The following is a 25,767-nucleotide window of genomic DNA, read 5'->3' as shown; positions in this document are numbered from 1 at the left end:
TATTTTTTGTTTTATTTCCTCTCTTTCCAAAGCACGATAAACTGTAGGACCCGGCTATCATTTGAACATCTTTGGCAGTCGTTACGGGTAGTCAGAAGCCGGTAAGTCCGACAACCAGTCTTACTAAGAGGTATAAGATTGCCCGGGTAACTGGGTTGAGGAGGTCAGACAGGCAATCGCTCCTTGTAAAACACTGGCAAGCAAATGCATCTGGGGCTCGATTCTGCAAATTTTACTTAAGCGACATACGATTGATATCCAACTGAGATCTAATCATGGCTCAATTACGACTGAAGCGTATGCGGCATTCCGCTGTCTTCTTTTAAATTTAAATAAACGTTTTTATCCTTTTCTGTGATGCAACAATGAATCATATTGTCTGAAAATGATTTAGGTACGATTGTAAATTGTTTAATTTACATTACATGTTAAATTCATTGTGCAATATGATTGTAGAGCCAGACTACCGTATAGACCAAATAGCAGACCAATATCGAACCAAAAAAATATGTCATTGGAAAACGATTGGTCTTATATTAGTAGCAGAATGCCCGATAAGGTTAAAACTGCCATTGCGATTCAATTTTGTCATTATTAACCTAGCAGAATCGGGTCCCTGGTTAGACTACACTATTAGTGTATAATCTATGGTTAGACTGGAACCGATCTTAATATGTAGTTGGGAGAGGCTAGGCAAATGGATGAAGTCGAATATTGATAGATTATTATATATTAAATACTTAAATAAAAGTGCCGCCTCTAAAATGATAATTTCATTGATTAAATTCTTGTCATATCATTGTCACGGTCGTTGTTGATATTTTCATTAATTTTGAGCTACATTTTATTTGACGGCGCTGGCGTGGTTTTAAGTTAAGACGGAAACACACTTACGTGTCGTTCACACGTTATATTATTGTTCCTGACTTTTGGATAGTTTATTACAAGTGTTAACCAAAGTTTTGTGAATATTATTTCGTATCCTCAACGATATCTCGACCACCCTGATGAGTTGATGACGAACCCATTCGACATTAGTATAGGTTCATGCAGTACAAGAAAGCGGGTAAAACGAAATAAAACAATAAATATACATATAGTTTTAAATACTTTTATTTTAAAAAAATGTAATGTAACAGTATTTGTTGTGCGTTGTATAAAATAAAAAACAAATAAAAGACAACAGCGTATTCTCCTTCATTATATTTATTTTGGAGCTTTTAAGGTGCAAACAAAAAAATCCTCTTTATTAGGTATATGTATTAGTACTAGCTTCCTCCCGCGGTTTCACCCGCGTCCCGAGAGAACTGCTTCCCGTAGCCGGATGGTGACAAAAACTATCCTATGTCCTTCTCCCGGGTCTAAGCTGCCTTCCCTCTAATTTTCAGCTTAATCGTTCACGCGTGATGGCGTGACCAAGGCATATAGGGATTCATTTTTAGGGTTCCGTACCCAAAGGGTAAAACGGGACCCTATTGTTTTCGCTCCTCTGTCCGTCCGTCCGTCCGTCTGTCACCAGGCTGTATCTCATTAACCGTGATAGTTAGAGAGTAAATTTTCACAGATGATGTATTTCTGTTGCCGCTATAACAACAAATACTGAAAACTAGAATAAAATAAATATTTTGGATTTTTTTTTGCTAATTTTTGCTCTGGTACGGAACCCTGCGTGCGCGAGTCCGACTCGCACTTGGCCGGTTTTTATATACATATAAAGAGAAAGATGAATCGTTATGACTTTCATATTTGAAGATGATTCTAAGTTAATCAATATTAACTAATCCCCTCATTTTCTATAGTTATTTCTTCCAGTTTCACTTCTATCATTAGCGGGTCTCTGCAACAATACAATATTTGTGATAAATATACATCATCATAACCCGAGCCTTTTCCCAACTATGTTGGGGTCAGCTTCCAGTCTAACCGAATGCAGCTGAGTACCAGTGCTTTACAAGGAGCGACTGCCCTATCTGACCTCAACCCAGTTACCCGGGCAACCCAATACCCCTTGGTTAGACTGGTGTCAGACTTACTGGCGTCTGACTACCCGTAACGACTGCCAAAGATGTTCAAATGACAGCCTACAATATCTAAGAAAGTAATTCTACCATTTTCCAAGGATCGTAGCGTTATGAAGATTGGCAGCTATATGTATAGTTATCGGCACGGATATTGAGCCCTGACCTTCACCTGCGCAGAAGCGATTTATTGGTTTCTTGCCTTATGTGGTCAGTGCGCAAAGCGATCCCCACTCTTCCGCCGAGAGCCCAATATCCGTGCCGATAACTATAGTTCTGATGACAATACAATAATATGGTACTGTCGAACTGATCTGATGATGGAGCCGGAAGATATGAACTGGAACTTCATGATGGAACATCGTATCATAGCTTTGTTTAGATTAGTTAAAGTCTTGACAACTTACTGAGTATGCACATGTGGTGCTGGTTGAGATATAGTTGTCTGTTTGTCTCGTCGCACTATGTCATCGCTGCACACCTCGACAGCAGAGCTGTTTGCACTGTAACTAATATAATGAGTTATATAAATAATGTATGTATGTCATCATCTACACTATTACAACACACAAAATGAAACAAACATACGCATATTTACACACTCACACACACACACGCACGCCCACGCACACACACACATACATTCACACACACACACACACATGCAGACACATATACACACACAAGCGTGCAGTTTAAATCTAAGTTTTTTATTTTATTTATAGCATATTGATGTAGAAGAGCGGAGTGTCCTAATACAGGAATTATTTGTTTAAAAGGAGGCTATTATCACAAACTTATGTTAAACCTTTTAAAACATAAATAAAGATTTTGTATTTGTATTTTTCTATTGAATTCCACAATACACGGGCTTTTTATAAGCAGAATCAAAACTGACTTGGCGGTGACACTACCGTGCCCCCAGATAAGTAGGTAGGTACGTATATTAAAAAAAGTTAAGAACTTAGAAAAATATAAACTCGGAGGTAAATAACAATGATGAAAAATTATATAAAAAATATAAGTGAGTAAATAAAATATATGCCTCTTTTCTCAACTATGTTGGGGTCAGCTCACTCACCCATCCAGGAATGAAAAATAATTAGTTAATATTTTTGTATATATTTACCAAGCTGTATTGGGTTGCCCGGGTAACTGGGTTGAGGAGGTCAGATAGGCAGTCGCTTCTTGTAAAGCACTGGTACTCAGCTGCATCCGGTTAGACTGGAAGCCGACCCCAACATAGTTGGGAAAAGGCTCGGAGGATGATTTTTATATAGACTTACTTGATATCTGGACTGTGGGGTTCATCTGGGGGTTCTTGCTTTATACACACGGTTTCCGGTACACTAGAACAAAAAAAAAAAAAATCTCAAAAACAGTAGTTTTGCTCTTCAAAACTTATTTATTTTTGATGTCTTCGATATCTGAGTGCAAAACCCGTTTTAATCTTTGAGGGCCTTACTACAAAAACTTTAAACCCTGTTTTACACTTGTCTAATAAAATTTTGGCTGCAAAATGAACCATATGTCAACGTCATAATTTGACATTTTTTTAGACAAGGCATAAACTGACGTTTAAAAGTTTTTGTGGTAAGACGGCTAGAGTCTAGAGCGACAATGAGATAGATTCAACAAATTGGATTTAAACAAAAATTAATCTTAAAAAAATAACCCCCTTACTTATCTCTAATCACCTTCTAAGCAACCTTTTAACTAATCACTACTTAAAGTCTTAAGTAGTGATTAAATGTTTGTTAAGACATGCTTAAGCAACGTTTATAAGTAAGAATTTTCTTAAACAGCCATTAAGTATTACTTATATTTAATTCACGTTTATAAGTAAGGCTGTAAATACATTTGCTATTTATCTCAACAATTTGTTTAAAAAACTAAAAAAACATACGTATACACAACGTATTTTCATCAGAACTCAAAAGATTCTAAGATTTTCTTACTTAGGTACATAGTTGCAAGTGAAGCTAATATAAGCGTGTTAAAAATAAATTAAATCCCAATAGAAAGATTATATAAAAACTTACGTATTATTTGCGCTATCTTCTGGTTCTAGGCTAGTACGCGTTTCTGGGCCAAAATCTTGAAGTGGACTGCAAATAAAAATAGTCATAGGTTGGTACGTTATACCTACAATCTACATATAATCAGGAGTCCCCTCGGTTTGCAGTTTAAAGTGGAACTTCTTCCCGTGATCGGATAAAATATGTATACCTAATCTTTGTGAAAGAATTTTGCAAATTGGTTCTGTTATTCTGTAGTTTCGAAGTGTGAATAAACAAACAAAATCTTTATAATATTGTTAAGACAGAAAACACTATAGTTTATAGCGCACTTAACTAAAGATAAACAATTCTGAATCAATGAAAATACCATAATAACAAAAGAGTTCAAATCGGTTTAGCAATTTCAGAGCTTTTTAGGTAAAAACTAGACTATTACTCACACACATACACCTTCAGTTTGTTTGTCACTGTCGTCATCATCATTGCTTGTTCCATCATCATCATCATCATTGTCAGATGAACTGAAATACAAAATAAACTATTGCAAATCATGGAGGCTTGGAAAGACAACTCTTGAGAAAGTAGCAGTTCAAAGATGTCGTCCTATGATGATCATTATCATCCTCCGAGCCTTTTCCCAACTATGTTGGGGTCGGCTTCCAGTCTAACCGGATGCAGCTGTGTACCAGTGTGTTACAAGGAGCGACTGCCCTATCTAACCTCCTCAACCCAGTTACCCGGGCAACCCAATACTTCTTGCTTAGACTGGTGTCAGACTTACTGGCTTCTGACTACCCGTAACGACTGCAAAGTTGCCGTGGCTGAAAATTATAAAAGGTCACAGGTTACCCACCTTTCCTCAGTAGTTCCTTTCCTAGCTCGTTTATTGGGTGGTTTTTGTTCGGTGAGAAGCCCAACAGACTCTTCGCTAAGTATGTCTCGCACGTCGGGCTCCGAGACGCCGGTGGCGACGGCCGCGCGCTGCCTGACCCTGCTCAGCGGAGACCAGTCCGTCTCCGGGTGCAAGCTCTTCAACTGTTCGTACTCGCGCTCCAAGAAGTGGTATACCTTCGCTATCACTGATTTTATTTGCTCCTAAGAAAAAATTTTTTGTTTTATTTTTTACTTGGTCATCCTATTGATATCATTTGGAAACTGACATTGTCAAAAATTTATAAAATCTTCTTAGTAATGGATCAAACTGGTAAACGCAAAAAAAAAAAAAAATAACACGCCTGTTTGTCTTGGCTTGGCAGCACTACCGTGCCCCCAAATAAATATCCATGTGAATATGTTATTATGCTCTCACGGCACAATATTTAAGACTTTCTTTAAATTTTTTGTTACGATGATACGAAAGTACAAATATCAATTTTAATTAGAATAATGTTTCTTAATTTTTTGTTTAGGGGCTTAACAACTTACGTGTCTAGACTGAGTAGCTTGAAAGGAGTCAGGAAGCGTCGCATGACAGCTCGGACATACCTGCCGCGTTTCATTCGCTGATTCAATCTGTTAACAAATATACAACTTACAGTATAGTTACCGGCACTTGAGCTCTGACCTACATCTGCGCAGAAGTGATTTATTAGCAAAGAACCAATCCCGAGTGACGGCTATGACGCGATGCACTGCGGGCCAATCACCGCTTTAGCCCGCCCCCGCGCCTCACTTCATACCACAAAAGGGACCCAATAAATTACTTCTGCGCAGATGTAGGTCAGAGCACAAGATTCGTGCCGATAACTATAAGATGCACACTTTTTACTATAACAAAAACCGAATCTTTTACTATGGGGTATTTTAAAATTCCTAGCTGATGACTACATGGCGCTGATCTTGGTACGTTACTGGAAGTAACGGAGTGTCATAAAATTTTGAAGTCGTATAACGAAACATACTTGTCATCAACAGTTAAAAAAAAATTAGAAAATAGGGAATGAAAATTTAATAAAACCGGCCAAGTGCGAGTCGGACTCGTGCACGAAGGGTTCCGTAAATTACAGTTAAATCAACCTATCTCAAAAACTATAAGAGATACTTTGATCAAACCAAAAATCGTTGAAAGAGTTAATTAGCATGCATCACCTCTATTTTTTTTAGAATTTTATACCCCGTAGTTATAAAAATAGAGGGGGGGGGACATACTTTTTACGACTTTGAGAGCTGATATCTCAAAAACCGTTCACTTTAAGAAAAATGTTTTTTAGAAAACTTTATATCATTTTAAAAGACCTTTCCATTGATACCCCACACGGGTATGTACATCGAAAAAAAAAATTTCATCCCTCAGTTACATGTATGGGGGGCCCCACCCCCAATTCTTTTTTTTACTATTTAGTGTCATATTTTTGTAGCGGTTCATACAACACATATTCCCATCAAATTTCATCACTGTAGTACTTATAGTTTCCGAGTAAATCGGCTGTGACAGACGGACAGACGGACAGACGGACAGACGGACAGACGGACATGACGAAACTATAAGGGTTCCGTTTTTGCCATTTTGGCTACGGAACCCTAAAAAGGAGAAGCACCTGCGCAGAAGTAATTTATTGGGTCCCTTTTGTGGTATGAAGTGAGGCGCGGGGGCGGGCTAAAGCGGTGATTGGCCCGCAGTGCCTCGCGTCATAGCCGTCACTCGGGATTGGTTCTTTGCTAATAAATCACTTCTGCGCAGATGTAGGTCAGAGCTCAAGATTCGTGCCGATAAATATAAATCCGATTTTTTTAATCCTTGCCATTTTGGCAAAGGCTTACATAGTCTTACGTACTTAAACGTACTTTGACTCTTGGTTCCTTATCGGCTTTGGTGTTGTTCTTCCTGGCAGGACGACTGCGTTTCTTTGCTGCTTCTTTAAGACGTCTCCTTACTGTGTCCATTGATATCTATAACAAAAACTGATTGTTTTGGCTTAAGATTACAATTTTAAAGCGATACTAATATAATGAGGACACTTTTTTATTATTTGATGTCACCCTGAAGGTTTAGAAAGTACTGAACCGATTTGAAATGTTATTCACTGTTAGAAAGCTGTACTCTTTCCGAGTAACATAGGCTATATTTTATCCAGGTACGAACAGAAGTTCCCACGGGACGCGGGTGAAACAACAGGAAAACGGCTAGTAACGCATACACTTGTAGGATAATATTTTTCGTGGTGGTGAATTTCAACCTCTGGAACTGACTTGACTGGAAACCGACCCCAACAGGCTCGGAAGATGATGATGATGATGATAGTCATGGTGAATTTCAAGATAGTTGTCCTGAACTCACTTTGTACGATTTGGAGGATACCCTCGTGCTGAGGCTCGGGTCTGCAGAGTGTGCAGCCACGATGGCCTCGTCATCTTCAGCGGTGGTGGCTCTCGGGTACATATGCCGGCGGTGACCTTCCAGTGTTCCTCCCTCCTCCCAGCGACGGAGCCAGAGGTAGATAGTTTTTTCTGCAGCGAGAACAAGGTAGGTATGAGCATCTAGCTCGATCTGTCTTATCACAATAGTGGAAACTGTATGTTCGATTGGTATTTGGCAGATTCGGTTAGGTTAATGTAATAACAAAAATTCGCACAAAACGAAAAAGATATAGGTACTAAGAAAGTACCTTCATACAAACTTAGAAAAGTTTCATTGGTACTTGCCTGATCAAACTGACCATCGGCATATACGCATATTACGTATCGTCGGTTAAATGTGAAAAAAAGGCGAATATGTATGGATTTTTTTTATTCATTTAAAAAACGTTGACATTGTGTAGAACATTTAGGACATTAAAATACAATAAACTGCGTAATGTTCACATTCGGCGGCTGACAGTCAGTTTGGTTCGAACACAGCCTTATTACAAAATTATGTACTTTATGAGTTTAAAAAGAGTTTTCAACTCACCGTAATACCAGTGAGGCGACATATGTCTGTCACGCGACACCCACTGGATCTCAGCGCTATGATGTGCTCTCTCTGTGTCTGCGACAATTGAGGCGCCATGTTTATCTGCACCATAGACGAAGGAATTCAGCGGAAATACCATAAGACAGGTAGGTCAGGCGTCTTCTTGTAAAAACGTACGGTAGGCGTGATCAAAACGATCAGTAACGTACTACAACTAACGACGCGTTAGATTAAGATTTATTTATTCGCATGAAACAGAGTATAAAAAATGTGTTACATTAGGTAAAAAGATGAGCTTGAGACTTGGCTGGGGCACTGCCGTGCCCCCAGATAAATTTTCTGCATATAACATAAGCGTGATTTTATTTTGAAAATAATGGGCGGGTTTCAAAGGAGATGTATGACAGCGGAGCTAGTAACGATCCTCGTCCCCCGAACACCCGTATTTTGGGAAAAGGCTCGGGACATTATGATGCATGAAGGGTCCCGTATAGTTATCGGCACGGATACTGAGCTCTCGGGGATCGCTTTGCGCACTGTACACATAAAGCAATAATCCAATAAATCGCTTCTGCGCAGGTGAAGGTCATGGCTCAATATCCGTGCCGATAACTATACCTACCTATATATTGCGGGAGGGGTACCGCTGGGTAATCTCCCTGCTTCTAATATCTCCTCACACCAATATACTTATTTGTTACTACTAATCTAACAATCTATTATGCACACTCATAAAAACTATTTATATTCCATTTAACTTTAGATAGGTAGGTAAACAATCTTAATAGGTATGATTTTTAATTAAACACTCGGTAACAAAATAAAATGCGCTTAAAATTCAAAGTAAATACATAGGTAACCTAATAAAAATTATTACCTACTTAATCAATTGAATCATTATTTTAAGCAGTACCTAGTTTATTTGTTTAGTATGTATTTTTGTAACTTTTGTGTTTACCTTTCGTTAAGAGCCTACACAAACGGAGTGTAGGTTAAGCACCTAACTATTAAGTAACCTGTGATTAATACAGGTATGTACGTACTACAACATCTGGCGGGCCAATACCTGTCGGGGGTGCGGAAGAATGCTTTGGCGATACCCGTGCCCTCGACAACAGGTAATTGGAGGCAACACCAGGTAGGGTTTTTAGCCGGTAAGAGTCCGGCACACCCCTCCACCTGCCCCAGGTGGAGTACAGTCCATGAGGATTTTCCCCTGACAAAAAAAAGGTATGTACTTACTACAATTTCACACACAATACACTTCAATATTATACGATAATTATTTTAAAAGTTTTTGTATTTATAAATAACAAATGAAGAAAATACGTCCTCACTTCACATTTAAGAACCGAACTGAACTTCACAACAAAACAAACAATATTAACAATTTGACATAGCGGCCTTTTTGACACTCGTTTGACAGCGAGGGCTGGAACGCAGCTTGAAATAGACATATTGACAAAAACATTGCCATCTTATTTCTTCTTATACGAGTTTTTATTTGCGTGACTAGGATGGCATTACAGTTGTTAAAATACACTTCATCTATTTGTATTGATTAATCTAGTGGCCATAATTTTAATGACTTTGTAGGAGTGTTAAAGTCAGACTGTCAACTAGAAAACAAACTGTCAAAATAAAAGGCGGGAAAAGAAAAAACACATGTTTCTCATATTTTTTTTATTTAATAAAGAAATTAACATAAGTAATATTATTTTTGTTATAAACTACTGATATGATAAAAAAATAGTAATCTAGATAGATTAATAGTTCTGATATTTGCCTAATTCTAACTAAAGGAACCTTTTGAAAGCCAGCTGTCGACAGCATTTGCAGCCACTCTATGAAATCGGTCGATATGTTTCACATACAAACAAAAATATATTTCAATACATACAAAATGTAATACCATACTATTTTTAAAAAGAGTAACCATGGAGTTTCTTGCCCGTTCTTCTCCATAGGAAGCTACTTTGGAATGGGCAACTAGGATCAAACTTAGTTAAGTTCATAAGTGCTTGTAAAGGCCTAAATGATTTGATTTGATTTGCATATGCTACTGCCGCTTCGAGCCAAAACGGTTTCATGTAAATACATAGGTATCTTCACACCAGGGGCCCGATTCTCCTAAGTTAATAATGTCAAAATCGAATAGAAATCGAATCGCAATATGATCGTAATAGCAGTTTTAACCATATCGGGCATTCTGCTACTAATAAAAGACCAATCGTATTCGATTGACATTTGATTGGTGTGCGATTGGTCTGCTATTTTGGTGATTTTGGTCTATACGGTAGTTTGCTGTACAATCATTTTGCAATCGTAAATCATTTGCAGACAAAATGATTCATTATTGAATGACAGAAAAGGATAAAAACGTTTATTTCAAAGAAAACATTGCGGAATGCCACATACGCTTCAATCGTAATCGAGTCGGGATTGGATATCAGTCGAATCGAGTCGAAAGTGAATCGTATGTTGCTTAAGTAAAATTAGGAGAATCGGGCCCCAGTAGTGCAGCTGCGGCCGACTGCATGCAGTCGCGGCATGTGCGGTCGACAGTTGCAGTCGGTTGCTAGCATTCAATACGTATATCAAGATAAGTGTGATGCGAGGGACCACAGTTAACTGATTCCCTCTTCCTGTATAATAGATATTTGTTCTGTTAACAGCATTAACGGGTCCCTGCAACAATGCAATATGGATTAAGGTAAATGCTTCCCAGGTACTAGAAAATGTATAGGTTCTTATATTATTAGGTACTAATATAATATAGAATACACTAGCTTCTGCCAGCGGTTTCCCCCGCATCCCGTGGGAACTACTTCCCGTACCGGGATAAAAAGTAGCCTATAGTCTTCCTCGATAAATGGGCTATCTAAAACTGAAAGAAATTTTCAAATTGGACCAGTAGTTCCTGAGATTAGCGCGTTCAAACAAACAAACTCTTCAGCTTCATAATATTAGTATAGATTTTTTTTGTATGACAGGTTAAACTGGAAGCCGAAAAGGCTAGGCAGATAAGTTGTAGATAACTTATGTATGGCATTATTCATCATTAGCCACAAGGAGCGACTGCCTATCTGATCTCCACAACCTCGTTACCCGGGCAACCCGATACCCCTTGGTCTGACCGGTTGTCAGACTTGCAGGCTTCTGACGACCCGTAAACTACTGCCAAAGATGTCCAAATGACAGCCGGGAAACTCGGAAAAACTCGTTATGACAAGATGGTCACCCATCCACGGACCGGCCGCGGCAAGCGTTGCTTAACTTTATGATCGATACTACTAAGTATATAATACTAGCTTAAGCCCACGGCTTCGCCCGCGTAGAGTTCGGTTATATCGTGTTTCCAAGAGAATTCTTCAAAAGCCCGGGATAAAAACTATCCTATGTTCTTTCTCAACGTCAACTCTATCTCTGTAGCAAATTTTATTAAAATCAGTTCAGTGGTTTAGACGTGAAAGCGTAACAGACAGACAGACAGACAGACAGAGTTACTTTCGCATTTATAATATTAGAAGGGATACTTACTCAGTTGATGTCTCCATATTGTCTACCGTACTCGAGCGAGTTGAACTTGACACTTCTTTTGTAATCTGCCTGCTGACAAAAATAAATTTTATTAAGTACCTATTTACACAGCCCATACCGGGATAAAATATGTCCTCCCAGCCGATTATCGGCTACGGCGGCTGTTCTCATATAAGGAGATCAGCCAGCTGCGCAGGACATATAGTGCACGAGCATTTGCTTGGACACAGGTGCACTCACTATTCCTTCACTCTCATAGCGCGATGGGACGGCATAGGGCGACAACTTACTGAGTGTGCACATGTGGTGCTGGTTGAGATATAGTTGTCTGTTTGTCTCGTCGCACTATGTCATCGCTGCACGCCTCGACAGCAGAGCTGTTTGTTTTCGAGCCGCTGTAACAAATATTTATAATTTATTTTCATATAAAATACTAGCTTCTGCCAGCGGTTTCACCCGCATCCCGTGAGAACTACTTCCCGTACCGGGATAAAAAGTAGCCTATAGCCTTCCTCGATAAATGGGCTATCTAACACTGAAAGAAATTTTCAAATCGGACCAGTAGTTCCTGAGATTAGCGTGTTCAAACAAACAAACAAACAAACTCTTCAGCTTTATAATATTAGTATAGATATAGTTCCCGGCTGTCATTGAACATCCTTGGCGGTCGTTACGGGTATTCAGAAGCCAGTAAGTCTGACACCAGTCTAACCAAGGGGTATTAGGTTGTCCGGGTAGCTAAGTTGAGGGGGTCAGATAGGCAGTCGCTCCTTGTGGCACACTGGTACTCAGCTGCATTCGGTTATACTGGAAGCCGACCCCAACATAGTTGGGAAAACACGGGAGATGATGATTTTATGTATTATGCGTTTACAGTTCCACTACAGGGCACGGGCTTCATACGAGCATATGCAATATACTTGACTTGGCGGAAACACTACCGTGCCCCCAGATTGTACCTTAATTAAAACGATGACAGAAAAGTAAGGAAAAGCGTTTTTTTAACTAGTAAACTTAAAAGCAGGAAAATAATTATCTGTCTAGCCTTTTGCTCGACTATGTTGGGGTCGGCTTCCAGTCTATATAATCAACTGCCTATCTGACCTCCACAACCCAGTTACCCGGCCAACCCAATACCCTTTGGTAAGAAGCCCACCCCAACATAGTTGGGAAAAGGCTAGGCAGATGATTTTAAACACTTACTTGATATCTTGGATCTCAGGTTTATTTGGCCGCTCTCGTTTCTTACATTCTTTTTCCGGTACACTAAAATAAATAAAAAAACAATTATGGTAGGTTGCATCATTTAACTATAACGATAACCGAACCATTGTCAGTAGTCAAATCGTCGATGTGAGCAATGCGCGGCAAGTATACGGCTGGTTATGGTTTGGTTATCGTAAAAAGACTAACCTCCTCACTCGGAGACATTTATGGCCTTACTACAAAAACTTTAACCCCTGTTTTACACTTGTCTAATAAAATTTTGGCTGCAAAATGAACCATATGTCAACGTCATAATTTGTCATTTTTTTAGACAAGGCTTAAACTGACGTTTAAAAGTTTTTGTGGTAAGACGGTTAATGATTACTTAAGTCACTCCTTAGTGAATGTCATACAAATCCTTCACTCAGGAATGGTTTAAGTAACCATTAAATGTCTCTGAGTGGGATGGTAAACTGGTAGTAATAATGTGGCAGCTTTATAGTGATTTATGATCGAAAAATTATATTCAAAAGGCAGATACAAAATAATGTTAAAAAATTATTGAAAGTGAATTTGCTATTTGCTAGCTCTCACAGAGAAATTAAACTTTACAGGTATATAACTTCTTTTTTGTGAGAAATTATCAAATGACCTCTCCCGCTGTGAGTGCAGCGTGAGGGAGTGTCAAACTCCTACTGACTAAAACCCACCATGTTCCCTTTATGTACCAGGACCGCGATAACTCACAGGTATCCTAAGTATATAACTTACGAATCATTTGTGATAGTTTTTGGTTCTTTCTTATTAATTAGCGTTTCTGGTTCAGTCTCCTGTAGTGGGCTGCAAACAAAAAAATGCATATTTTGGTAGATTATACCTACTTATATATATTTCAACTGTTTGAGGCATTCATAGGTATTTTTACTTCACTCAAGTAGGCACTTAACTAAAAATAAACAATTTGAATATTATTTTTTATTTAAAAATAAAATACGCCTTTAAATTAATATAAATGTAAATAATCAGTATTTTTTTTCGTGTAATCAGTAAGTCGTGGTGGCCTAGTGAGTAAAGAACCAACCTCTCGAGTATGAGTGCGTGGGTTCGTTTCCAGGTTTGGCAAGTACCGATGCAACTTTTCTAAGTTTGTATGTACCTTCTAAGTATATCTTGGACACCAATGGCTGTTAAAAAGGTGAAGGAAAACATCTTGAGCAAGCGTGGTGATTAATGCTCAATCCTTCTCCGTATGAGAGGAGGTCGCAGCCCAGCAGTGGGACGATAAGAAGGCTGTTACAGTACAGTAATTTTTTTAAGTGATAAAAACTAACTAAAATGCAGTCTAAAATAATTAGGTACTTACTTGGGTTCAGACTTCACGTTACCTATGTAGACGCTCGATTCCTCCCTGCAAATGATAATAAGTTGATAAAAGCATCAAATGCCCCCTCCCGCTGTGGGTTACGCGCGGTGAGGGAGTATCAAACCCTTACTGACTAAAAACTTTTTACAAAAAAATAAAACCGTCTCCCAAAAACACTGAAAAAAAAAAACTATTCTTAGGTGCATCGGCCTAGAATTCGGTGTCTAGTGGATGATTATATGTTTATTTCGCCACCGACTTCTAGGCCAATGCATCTAAGAATAGTTTTTTTTTGCTTTTCTATGTTTTTGGGAGTCGGTTTTATTTGTTTGTAAAAAGTTTTTTATTATTGGCTTTTCAGTGACAAGTATAGTTGTCACTATCCGCATTAGTGGAAAGTTCTTATCAATACGAGTAATATAAGCCCAAACACAAGGTAGTTTACATATTTAGTTGACGAGTTCCCTCGACCTTCTCTCGTCTCCATCATCAGGTCAACTCCAAACCTTCACTGTTGCATAGAGTTATCAGACATACACCTCATTGTCAAGGTTTTAACCTATGTATGCCTACAATTTTCGAAAGTTGCTCTCGATTTCTCAGGGTTTCCATCATCAGATCCTGACCTGATGATTATGGCACCACCTGTGAGGTATACCCTATCAAACAAAAAAAGAAATTTTGAAAATCGATCCCGGCGTCTCCGAGTAATAAAATAAAAAAAAGATCCCGACGAATTGAGAACCTCCTCCTTTTTGGGAAGTTGGTTAAAAAGCGTCGTGTTCCGTCGTAGGCCTTTTATGGACCAGGGCCGCGGTAACTCTCGCGAACAATCCCGCAGCCCCGGCAGGCCTTGGCCCTGCTGGGAACTAAGTGTATCTTGGATACCAATGACCGTGTTTCGGAAGGCACAATTTATTGAACATGTTTGCCAGCCGTTACGGGGTCAGTCAGAAGCCAGTAAGTCTGACAAGCAGTCTTACCAAGGGGTATTGGGTTGCCCGGGTAACTGGGTTGAGGAGGTCAAAGCGGTAGTCCCGCCTTGTAAAGCACTGGTACTCAGCTGCATTCGGTTAGACTGGAAGCCGACCCTAACATAGTTGGCAAAGGAGACAGATGATGATATAACTAAACTAAAACTCACATCAAATCTTCAGTTTGTTTGTCACTGTCGTCATCATCATTGCTTGTTCCATCATCATCATCATCATAATCGTCGTCAGATGAACTGAAATAATAAAAGAAAAACTATTGCAAATGGCGGCTTGGAAAAGGCTTGATATAGTCTCTGCAATCCTGTTAAATTGCCGTCCCATCGGGCTATGAGAGTGAAGGAATAGTGAGTGCACCTGTGTCTGCGCAAATGCTCGTGCACTATAATATGTCCTGCGCAGCTAGTTGATACCTTTCCGGAACAGCCGCTGTGGTTAAAGTTTCTCACCTCTCGTGGGCCGTTCTAGCTCGTTTATTGGGAGGTTTTTTTTGCCTGTCAGCCTCCTCGCTAAGTATGTCTCGCACGTCGGGCTCCGAGACGCCGGTGGCGACGGCCGCGCGCTGCCTGACCCTGCTCAGCGGAGACCAGTCCGTCTCCGGGTGCAAGCTCTTCAACTGTTCGTACTCGCGCTCCAAGAAGTGATATACCATCGCTATTATTGATCTCACTTGCTTCTGTCAAAATATTTGATAATGTATATTTTTTTTGTTTTATTTCTTATTTCTTCATCCTATTCACAATCATATCGAAACTCGCACTGTCAAAAAGTTATAAGATCTTTTTAATACAAGATCAAAATGATACATGCGCTTGCTTGACTTGGCTTGGCAGCACTACCGTGCCCCCAAATATAAAGGAATAAATTTTAAGCCGTGAAAAAAGAAAACTGGTGGTCCAGAATCAATACAATTAACGGAACATATCTGCATCATCAGTATTTTTTTTTGTCCACCCTAAAATCAGCAAAATATGGATACTAATTATTCTTAAGCGCTTGGAGCAGCGCTCGCGTCAGTAAACCGGTTTCGCGTTGCCGCCGTGCCTACTAGGACGACTGTGACCGTACAATCGGTTACAAAATAAACATCTTTCGATATCAATAACTATTCTTTTCTGTACTAAAACACAACTAAATAAAAATATACGTATCTATAAAACTTATTTAACTATATATCAAATCAAATCAAAATCAAATCAAAATCTTTTTATTTCATATATAAGTTGACAACGTTTTTGCGCTGTATATAATTCGTTCCTGTATATAATCAATCTGACTGTTGCTTTGCTGTCACCGTATGTATTATATCAAGACCTGTTTAATATTATTTGTTATGTAGTGTAGGTACAAATATCAATTCCTATTAGAATAATTATGTATTTAAATTTTTGCAAAGGGTATTTACCACTATAAAAAAGTACTTACATGTCTAGACTGAGTAGCTTGGAAGGAGTCAGGAAGCGTCGCATGACAGCTCGGACATACCTGCCTCGTTTTATTCGCTGATTCAATCTGTTAACAAATATACAACGGAAACTTATTTTCTTATTTAAATGTCGTGGTGGCCTTGTGGGTAAAGAACCAACCTTTCAAGAATAAGGGCGTGGGTTCGATTCCAGGTCAGGCAAGTACCAATGCAACTTTTCTAAGTTTGTACGTACTTTCTAAAGAATATCTTACACCAATGGCTGATAAAAAGGTGAAGGAAAACATCTTGAGGAAACCTGGACTATTAAGTCTGAAAACACCAACCCGCATTGAGCAAGCGTGGTGATTAATGCTCAATCCTTCTCAGTGTGAGAGGAGGCCTGTGCCCAGCAGTGGGACGATAAAAAGGTTGTAACAAGGAGCAAGCAACTTACTACACGTGAATAAGGCACGGCTCCTTTTTTCAACATCAACCGGCCAGTCTTTCCACGGTAAATGTCATCTTTTTTAAAATGCTTGGAACATAACTTTGATGCAGCGGACGGAAGCCATTTTTTTTCTCCGCGCTCACTCTGCACGAACTTGACCCATTTTTCGCGTTCCTGTCTATTTAGTTTCGGAAAACTAAAATAGAAAAAAAAATATCTATATATCTATAATCTTTTTAAGTTGGTTTCGAATCTTTACGTATATAATAATGAGGAAATATCTTTTGTTTTGTTCCTTGAAGGCGCTGGAAGTTTCAAAAATTCTTTCGCTGTTGGAAAGCTACACTTTTCCCGAATAACATAGGCTATATTTTATGTTTCCTCTTTATTATATTAAGTACACATATAGATAATAAAATACTGAATATACTCACGAAAACAAACCGCAGTTTGGTCCAGTCGTTGTGCCATAACGTGTATTACAGTAGATTAACGCGCAACTCGGCATATTTTCATATGTATTTTTTTAGTGCACAGATAGTTGACACAAACAAGGTTTAGCTGAGCTTTCCAATTAGATATAGTGTATTATGGACGTATGACAACTTGGTGGTAAGTTGTCTATCGTGCGTATATACTTCTATTACACTGAAAATTAAGTTTTTCAACAATCAGCTTGAAAACATAACCTTACAAAGTTTCAGGTTTTGTTTTGACAGTTGATGTCATAATAAGCGCCATCTTATTTGACACTTTGGTATATCGTTCAGAAATGTATGCATAACATGTCATGTTGGTCTTGGCTGTCACGGCTGCTGTGCACGAGGTCTCGGGTTCTATTCCCGGGTCGTGCCGAAATCGCTTTGTGGGTTTTAGCAACTTTCACAAAACAGCCCGGAGTCTGGAAGTAGGTTATTGAAACTAACGTGCATCAGAGAGCACGTCAATGTCGGTCTTGCTTTTGATCTCTCTTTGGTGGTATCAAATTGCCGTCCTATCGGGCTGTGGGAGTGACGGAACAGTGAGTGCACCTGTATCTACACTATAATATTTCCTCCGCAGCTGGCTGATCTGCCGAACAGCCGCTATAGCTGATAATCGGCTAGAAGGATATCATCATAATAAAATTATACACTTAACGCACTACCTACATTTTAAAAATTCACAAACTTATATTACTGATTTACCTTTAAATATTAATTTCGAATACTCGATTTTAATTTTAAATTTGTGATAAATACGAACACCTACATAGCAACATAGTTTGCAGATTTAAAGAAAACACAAATTATACATACTTTAGTCATTTATTTATTGTATAAAACTGATTATATATTTTACAGAATAAATATTGTTTTCTTATACAGATTAGTAGATAATTAAACTTCATACATAACTATAGTAGGTATCATCTAGATTAATTATACTCAGAAATTTTGATTATTTAGATCCGAATAACTTGTAAGATAACAATTTTAATCTTTTCGTAGGAATAGTTCATGGCTGTTGCGTGTTTTTTCTATATTGTGATACACAAGCCGTGGGAAAACTTAAAGAATAAATAAAATAAATAAATAAGTAAAGTAATTAAGTCCTACATATCTTAAAAAGTTGAAAAACTAGAGTGGCAAAGTTATTTGACTAGCAGTTTCCAAGAACTTTTCTCTATAATATTGTTAATAAGGTTGAGCGCATATTCCCACTACGGGATTTTTGTCGCGCGTTTAAAAACCCAGCGTATACGCACGACACATTCAGTCTGAACGTACAAATAAGAGCAGAAAATCCGCTAGTGTGAAAACTCTGTAAAATAAAACTTTTACATAAGTACTCATTCATTATGAGCAAACCTCTTTTCGCTATCTCATGATAAAAAAAAAGGGCTCATGCCCTTTTTTTAACGACGTCAAAAATTATCAAATGACCCCTCCCGCTGTGGGTTAGCAGCGGTGAGGGAGTGTCAGACTCTTACTGACTAAAAACCGTCGTGTTCCGTCGTAGGCCTTTTATGTACCAGCGCCGCGGTGTCTCTTTCGAATAACCGCAGCGCCTATCTTTAAGCTTTTACATAAGTACTCATTCATTATCAGCAAACCTCTTTTCGCTATCATGGGCCCTCATATGCTCTCTCAACGTGTAACTCCTCGCATACGACTTACAACAAACATTACAACTATAAGGCTTCAACCCAGAATGTTTTAACATATGTTTCTTCAAACCATGGTTCGTTATAAAAGCCATACCACACTCCGAACAGTTCTTATTCTTTTGTCCATGCGTCTGTCTTATATGTGTAGCTAAATAATGTTTTATATTGTACTCTCGGCCACAAATGGGACATTTAAACTTATGTGTTATATTGTGTACCTCAGACATGTGTTTAATTCTGTCGTTATAATGTTTCATAGGCTTAAAACATATCTGGCATTTTATTACTCGCTTTGAATGAGCACTCTCCATATGATTGGCTTTAGAAGTCTTAGTTTTAAGTATTTTCCCGCATTCTGTACAAGGAAAATGGCCGTTTTCATGCGTTCGCTTATGTACTTTTAAACGCTTTGAATTTAGAAACGATTTTCCGCATACATCGCATATGCAGTTAGCGTAGTGCTCATTCAAATGTGTAGTTAAAGTTCTGAAAACATGAAACTGTTGGCCGCATATATGGCACGAATATGGACTAGTATCAACTTTATAATCAGCTATACACTCGTTGTATATAACCTTTTTATGCACCTCAACAAAATGGCGGCACATCGAAACGACATCTGTCAAATTCAAATGACATTGGCGGCATTCTAGATTTGAAATTTCAATTTGAAGGGAGCGGGGGTAACGTTTTATTTTTTTTATTTCTACGTCTATGTCGGCGTGTGTTTTACGCATGTGTTCTCGAAGGAGGTTGATTTCCATGAAGTCTTGTTGGCAGAAGAAGCATTGGAACCAACTCTTGTGATGCCTGAAGGGGCAGGCTGTAGTGTCTCTTAGAACTGTGTCGCATGTAAGTATGACTCGTTTGCGTTCGGAAACTTGTTTGACCAAGTTCTGAGGTCTTGTGTGCCGGAATCCTGAAAATAAAAAAGATTTTACCTTATTATAAAAAAATATGGTCCCAAAAAAAACTGGCTTTAGTACTATATGTACAAACTAACATTTCAAACAAAGTTATTGGTCAAAATCTAGTACTAAACCCGGTACTTTTTAAAACCACGTTTTATAATAAGGTGGTAAGGGAATAAATTGCTAATACTTCGATAGGTACTAAGCGTGCATAGACGCACGCACCCTAATGAATTAACTTTTTTGGCCAATGTAACTTGGAGATAGTCTGCTCCCAACAGTGAAAAAATTTCAATAGTTTCAGAGCCAGTAAAAACCAAAAAAACCTCTCTATTATTATCAAAATGTAGAAAATACTGACTGATTGACATACCTATTTCAACAACTGCGGTATTCAAATCTTTTCTCTCTTCTTCAAGCAAAGAGCCCGCTATTTCATTTTCATTCTTATACACTACTGCTTTAGGCACATTTTTCTTTGAAAACTCAGCTATCGGCGTATCCGAATCCATGTCTTCTTTCAAAATCATATTTTTTCTTTTCCTTTTGGTTTTCAAAATAGTTTTTTGACTCTTTCTCTTGTTCATTTCCGAAATTTGTTTTTCTGTGGCTGCTTCTGATTGCAGAATTTGTTTATTGTCATCTGTAAATAGAAAATACAATTATTAACCTTTTCACCGCCACGCCATATCGGTATTCCTATGCCCTGTACGCCAAGCCCGAAAATCTTAATTAAATATCTACTAAAAAATACATAAAAGTAATGATTTAATAGGTTTATTTTGTATTTTTCTGCGACCTGTTTTTTGTCGAGTATAGCCGTCGTTGGCGCACAGGGCACGCTTGCTCATGTCGGCTATAGCCGACATTGGCGTTCAAAAGGTTAATAAAAATTATTTTTTCTACAGATTTACAGGGGAAAATAAAAATATTTTTTTGGTGATTATTTGTAGCTAAGTTAACATTTGATATGAGGCATGCGTGGTGTTATCTAATTCCCAAGGGACGCGTGTGAAACCGCGGGAAAACGGCCTGTATTGTTATACTTTGCATTCATCTATACTAATATTATAAAGCTGAAGAGTTTGTTTGTTTGAACGCACTAATCTCAGGAACTACTGGTCCGATTTGAAAAATTCTTTCAGTGTTAGATAGCCCATTTATCGAGGAAGGCTATAGGCTACTTTTTATGCGGGTTCGTTCAGAGGTTTCCACGGGATGACCCACTGAGGGTCACGGGGTGACACAGGAGAAACCACTGGCAGAAGCTAGTTATTAATTATAGGATTACATTTATATTGTAAGAAGGGCAAAGTTATTTGATGAGGACTGTACTATAAATGTAACTTACCATCACTGTCTTCAGCTGTATTGTTTACACAATTAGGGCTGTCCAAGTTATCTGCTACTTCTAACTCAGTTTTAATAGTGAGCGGGTTGAAAATATCTGAAACATACAATAAATAAGGAAATAATCTTCAAAGAATCTTGTAAGAAAAAAGCTGTGTCAAGAAAACTTTTACATGTGCTATAAATAAACAATAATAATAAATAAATTATTTATAATTTCATTTGCTACATAATTTGACAACAATGAAATAAATAAATAATAAAATGCATTTTTCTAACAAAATAAATACAATAAAAATGTGCAAGAATTAGAACACCATTTAAGAGTCAGTACAAACAACAGAAATTCTCCCTTGAAAACTGACAGCTGTCAACTGATGAAAACATTTGATACTCCTGTACTTTATCTCTGCTTTACACATGATGTTGTTAATTATAAAAACAAAAAATGACTCCTGTGGCTAAATCACTGAATGGATTAGGTTATTTTTTTTACAATTCGCCATAGAATATCATAAAGTATATGTGATTAGGTACGACACACCGGATATTATGTTATTCTGACACATGTGGTATATTACTACCAACTCTGCCAAGCTTCATAAAAAGCTGGTCAGGTGTTTATCAGGCCCTAAACTTGACTTATAAATGTGATATAATATTCAAATTACCTTTCCTACTATCACAGTACGTAACAAACAGTCTCTCGGCTTGTTCTACTTGCTTCCGGAAGGTGTGTGCGTCCCTCAGTTGACTCACACACACCGTACAAGCCATTCTGCTTGGACCCCATTCTGTTAGGTGGGATAACTGGAAATGAATTGTAAAATTGTTTAATATACAAAATATAGTTAGTTGTTATAAAGTTAGTTGTATGTTGTATATATATTTATTATTAAGATATTGTAAAAAGTTATCTATACTATATTATAAAGCTGAAGAGTTTGTTTGTTTGTTTGAACGCGCTAATCTCAGGAACTACTGGTCCGATTTGAAAATTCCTTTCAGTGTTAGATAGCCCATTTATCGAGGAAGGCTATAGGCTACTCTTTATCCCGGTACGGGAAGTAGTTCCCACGGGATGCGGGTGAAACCGCTGGCAGAAGCTAGTACACTATATACCACTTCTGCTAGTGGTTCCACCCATTTATTAAGGGGACTTCTATGTGAAACTGGATAAAAGTAGATATACCTAGTTTGAATCGATAAATGGTATCTGACACTGAAAAAAAATCTTTATATCATTAGTATAGATACAGACAGATGCTGGATGAAAAGAAGCCAAAACCCAGGGTTAAATAAATAAAGAAAATAAATTAAAAAACCGGCCAAGTGCGAGTCGGACTCGCGCACGAAGGGTTCCGTACCATCCAAAGTAATATTCTATATATATTTATGGATATCGAGCAAAAATGAGCAAAATATCACGTTTGTTGTATGGGAGTCCCCAACTATTTATTTTTTTCTAGTTTTCAGTATTTGTTGTTATAGCGGCAACAGAAATACATCATCTGTGAAAATTTCAACTCTCTAGCTATCACGATTCATGAGATACAGCCTGGTGACAGACGGACGGACAGAGGAGCGAAAACAATAGGGTCCTGTTTAACCCTTTGGGTACGGAACCCTAAAAAAGGAAATTGGTAGGTAGGTCTCGGAAGAGATAGCTGGACGGCTTGGACGCCTACAACCATGATTAGTTAGAAGACTCAAAAGATCGAGATGTGTGGAGGCCTTTGCCCAGCAGTGGTACAATCCAGGCTAAGAAAAAAAAAACAAAAATTCTTATAGGCAATAGCATGAGACATAAAGATTTAACAGGCGTAGGAGACTAAATAAAATTATTACGTACCGATATACCAAAGCAGTCTTGCAACAATTCTGAATAAACCTCCTTATTTCCGACCTCCGTAATATAAGATGCGGTCACATCCCACGTCCCGCTCGTAGATAAACACAAGCGGCATACATCGGGCTGCGAAGCCCAGCTTTCTGTACTGTGCACATTCATTGTTTTAATTAAAAAACCCTTTAAGATGTTTTGTTTTTCATTTTTGCAGTAGTCGATAGGCCATTCCTTCAACTTTTGACAGATTTGACAGGTACACAAAATAAAAATAAACAACATAGTCCTTTCTCTGTCGTTACCACACAAATTAGTCGTTGCAAGAAAAGGACAAATAATCTTGAAGTTGCATCCGTTTAGGAATAAGTTTTGAAACTTAAGTTACCTATTCTAATAAACCTTAACGGAAAACGATGAAAAAAACTAATAAACTATAGTTTAAATAAACACTCGTAATTTATTTATGTCATCTCCTTCAATACCAGCTAAATGGATTACCGATTGCAGCAATAATGAATAGGAATAAAAAATGTGGCGTGATTGAAAATAGGCTACCCAAGTAATTACAGAACGAAGAAATAACTGTCTTAACTTTTTGAAAAATGTCAATGTTCGGCGGGAAAACGTGTTTATTCCTGTTCGTTCGTGTTCATAATCTTTTCACAACAAAATTCAGCAGTTCGGCACCAGCGTTTCAGCAAAGTGTTATCCCTAGACTTACAAAATATACTACAATGCGTAACGTAGAAATAAAAGCGAAAATCACCGATTACGACAACATTTGCAAAATCGCTCAAGAATTGAGCGGCGGCCCGGCGAAAATAATCAATCAAGATGATACATTTTATAAAGTTAATGAAGGTCGGTTGAAAATGAGGATTTATGAAGATTCGTCGGCCACGCTGGTGAGGTATGATCGATCGGACGAGGGTGGACCTAAGCTTAGCAACTACGAATTGTTAAATTTCTCTGTGGAAGACAAAGATAAAGCTAAATTATTGGATGATATGCTGAAGAAATGTTTAGGTATTAGAGGCAGAGTTGTTAAGGAACGGTGAGTTCAAATTTTAAAAATACATTACTATCTGCCCAGTCTTTTCCCAACTATGTTGGGGTCAGCTTCCAGTCTAACCGGATGCAGCTGAGTACTAGAATTTTACAAGGAGCAACTGTCTATCTGACCTCCTGAACCCAGTTACCAGGGCGATCCAATACACCTAGGTAAAACTGGGGTTAGTGTGTAGCAAAGGGTGTGCAAGGCTTTTGGGCGCGGGGCTCCGTCGACTTTGCCTTTGTTTACAGTGACCTTCAGTGCTCATTTTCAGGCGAACCGTTGGTCCTAGGCAAAAGGTGCCCAGATGGTTTTCGTCTTATTTTTAAGTATTCTATACGATAGAAATGAAAAACTAGACATTTTCAGAAATTTTCATTTTTTATGAAAAATTTTCCAAGTCCCAAAAGCCTTGCACACCCTTTGCTACACTCCAACCAAAACTGGTCTTGACTGTCTACCCTAAACAAAAAAATAATCATTGCAAATTCTTTTGTTTTTTTAGTAAACTCTTCATGGTAGACCAAACCCGCATACACATAGACACTGTAGAAGATCTAGGCAACTACATGGAGTTAGAGGTTGTACTCCGTCCTGAGCAGACCTTGGAAGAAGGTCAGGCCATCGCCCGTGACCTTCAGAACAAGCTTGGAGTAAAGGATGAAGACCTTATTGAATGTGCCTATGTAGACTTGTTAGATAAAAAAACTAACTGAGTTGTCTTTTGTTTGTTTGTTTTTTTATTCCTATGTCTTGTAAGGCAAAAGTGATTGTAATTTCAATGATAACTTTTCTGGATAAGTTTAACTGTATATGATAAGTTCATTTGTTGTGATAAAATAGTGTTAGTTTTAAGCTTGAAAACAAAGCTACAAAAGTTAAGTTAAATTTTTGATATTAAAAAATGCTTCAAAACTACCTTTGTTTTTATTTCATTTGTTTCTCTGTAGGTCATCATTTTACATTGAAACTACAGAAAAAGTGTCGGTAAGAATAGGATGCGAAAAGGCCTATTACAACCACACCTTGAGCTTGGATGTCTAAAAAAGCACGACTAATATTAATGAAAACAAAAGATGGCTCCAAAACAACTGAACCAATTTTATAAGAAAAACTAGCTTTTGCCCGCAACTTCGTTCGCGTGAAATAGTGACTACCAGCAGATTTTTGATTTGACCAATAGATGGCGCTATATGTCCGGAATAATTTTTTTTTTTTTTTGTAATAAAAACTATCCTATGTCCTTTCTCAAGTTTCAAACTATGTCTGTACCAAATTTCACACAAATCGGTTCAGTAGTTTAGGCGTGAAGAAAAGACAGACAGACAGACAGACAGACAGAAAGACAGACAGACAGACAGACAGACAGACAGAGTTACTTTCGCATTTATAATATTAGTTTGGATTCAACTGATGGGGGGCTCCATTATCCCCGGGTTTTTATTTTAATGGTCAAAAATAAAAAAGCTTGATAAGGGCTTCAAAGTGTTGTTAAAGAGGTTTCAAAAATGAGTTCTTCACATTATTTAATCTCTTTGAAGTTAACCGTAAATGTGCTAAAAACCGTATTTT

The 25,767-nt window shown here is 38.0% G+C and overlaps 4 protein-coding genes across 7 annotated transcripts; 1 reads left to right on the top strand and 3 right to left on the bottom strand.

Moving 5' to 3' along the window:
• Positions 1–1,773: 1,773 nt before the first annotated feature.
• Positions 1,774–8,027, bottom strand: LOC110380710 (uncharacterized). Its single transcript, XM_064042804.1, has 9 exons — positions 7,929–8,027; positions 7,317–7,526; positions 6,824–6,928; positions 5,465–5,551; positions 4,893–5,134; positions 4,480–4,560; positions 4,061–4,126; positions 3,305–3,367; positions 1,774–1,837 (listed from the first exon to the last, which is right to left on the bottom strand). Exons 1-9 carry the CDS (start codon positions 8,025–8,027, stop codon positions 1,774–1,776), a joined length of 1,017 nt encoding a protein of 338 aa, XP_063898874.1.
• LOC110380703 (uncharacterized) lies at positions 7,929–17,615 on the bottom strand. 3 transcript variants are annotated; one of them, XM_064043144.1, is made up of 12 exons: positions 17,323–17,615; positions 16,895–17,084; positions 16,458–16,544; positions 15,482–15,708; positions 15,185–15,268; positions 14,041–14,085; positions 13,449–13,517; positions 12,675–12,737; positions 11,762–11,866; positions 11,472–11,543; positions 9,174–10,619; positions 7,929–8,033 (listed from the first exon to the last, which is right to left on the bottom strand). In XM_064043144.1, exons 1-11 carry the CDS (start codon positions 17,394–17,396, stop codon positions 10,559–10,561), a joined length of 1,077 nt encoding a protein of 358 aa, XP_063899214.1. In that variant the 5' UTR covers positions 17,397–17,615; the 3' UTR covers positions 7,929–8,033; positions 9,174–10,558. The 3 variants fall into 3 exon arrangements, with proteins under 3 accessions (XP_063899214.1, XP_063899215.1, XP_063899216.1); XM_064043145.1 differs by having other exon boundaries at positions 11,472–11,540; XM_064043146.1 differs by lacking the exon at positions 11,472–11,543.
• Positions 17,616–18,186: 571 nt separating this feature from the next.
• On the bottom strand, positions 18,187–23,535 carry LOC110382571 (zinc finger protein 560). 2 transcript variants are annotated; one of them, XM_064043124.1, is made up of 6 exons: positions 23,151–23,535; positions 21,970–22,108; positions 21,300–21,395; positions 20,322–20,591; positions 18,984–19,956; positions 18,187–18,738 (listed from the first exon to the last, which is right to left on the bottom strand). In XM_064043124.1, exons 1-6 carry the CDS (start codon positions 23,424–23,426, stop codon positions 18,720–18,722), a joined length of 1,773 nt encoding a protein of 590 aa, XP_063899194.1. In that variant the 5' UTR covers positions 23,427–23,535; the 3' UTR covers positions 18,187–18,719. The 2 variants fall into 2 exon arrangements, with proteins under 2 accessions (XP_063899194.1, XP_063899195.1); XM_064043125.1 differs by lacking the exon at positions 18,187–18,738 and having other exon boundaries at positions 18,759–19,956.
• Positions 23,536–23,749: 214 nt separating this feature from the next.
• On the top strand, positions 23,750–25,113 carry LOC110382578 (uncharacterized). Its single transcript, XM_021343217.3, has 2 exons — positions 23,750–24,198; positions 24,701–25,113. The coding sequence occupies exons 1-2, from the start codon at positions 23,753–23,755 to the stop codon at positions 24,909–24,911; spliced, it is 657 nt and encodes a 218-aa protein (XP_021198892.3). The 5' UTR covers positions 23,750–23,752; the 3' UTR covers positions 24,912–25,113.
• The last annotated feature ends 654 nt before the right edge of the window (positions 25,114–25,767 follow it).

This window comes from Helicoverpa armigera, chromosome 30 (genome assembly GCF_030705265.1).
Source record: "Helicoverpa armigera isolate CAAS_96S chromosome 30, ASM3070526v1, whole genome shotgun sequence".
Lineage (NCBI taxonomy): Eukaryota > Metazoa > Arthropoda > Insecta > Lepidoptera > Noctuidae > Helicoverpa > Helicoverpa armigera.
Note: the sequence above shows the minus strand (reverse complement) of the source record. Positions and strands in the feature narration are given on the sequence as shown.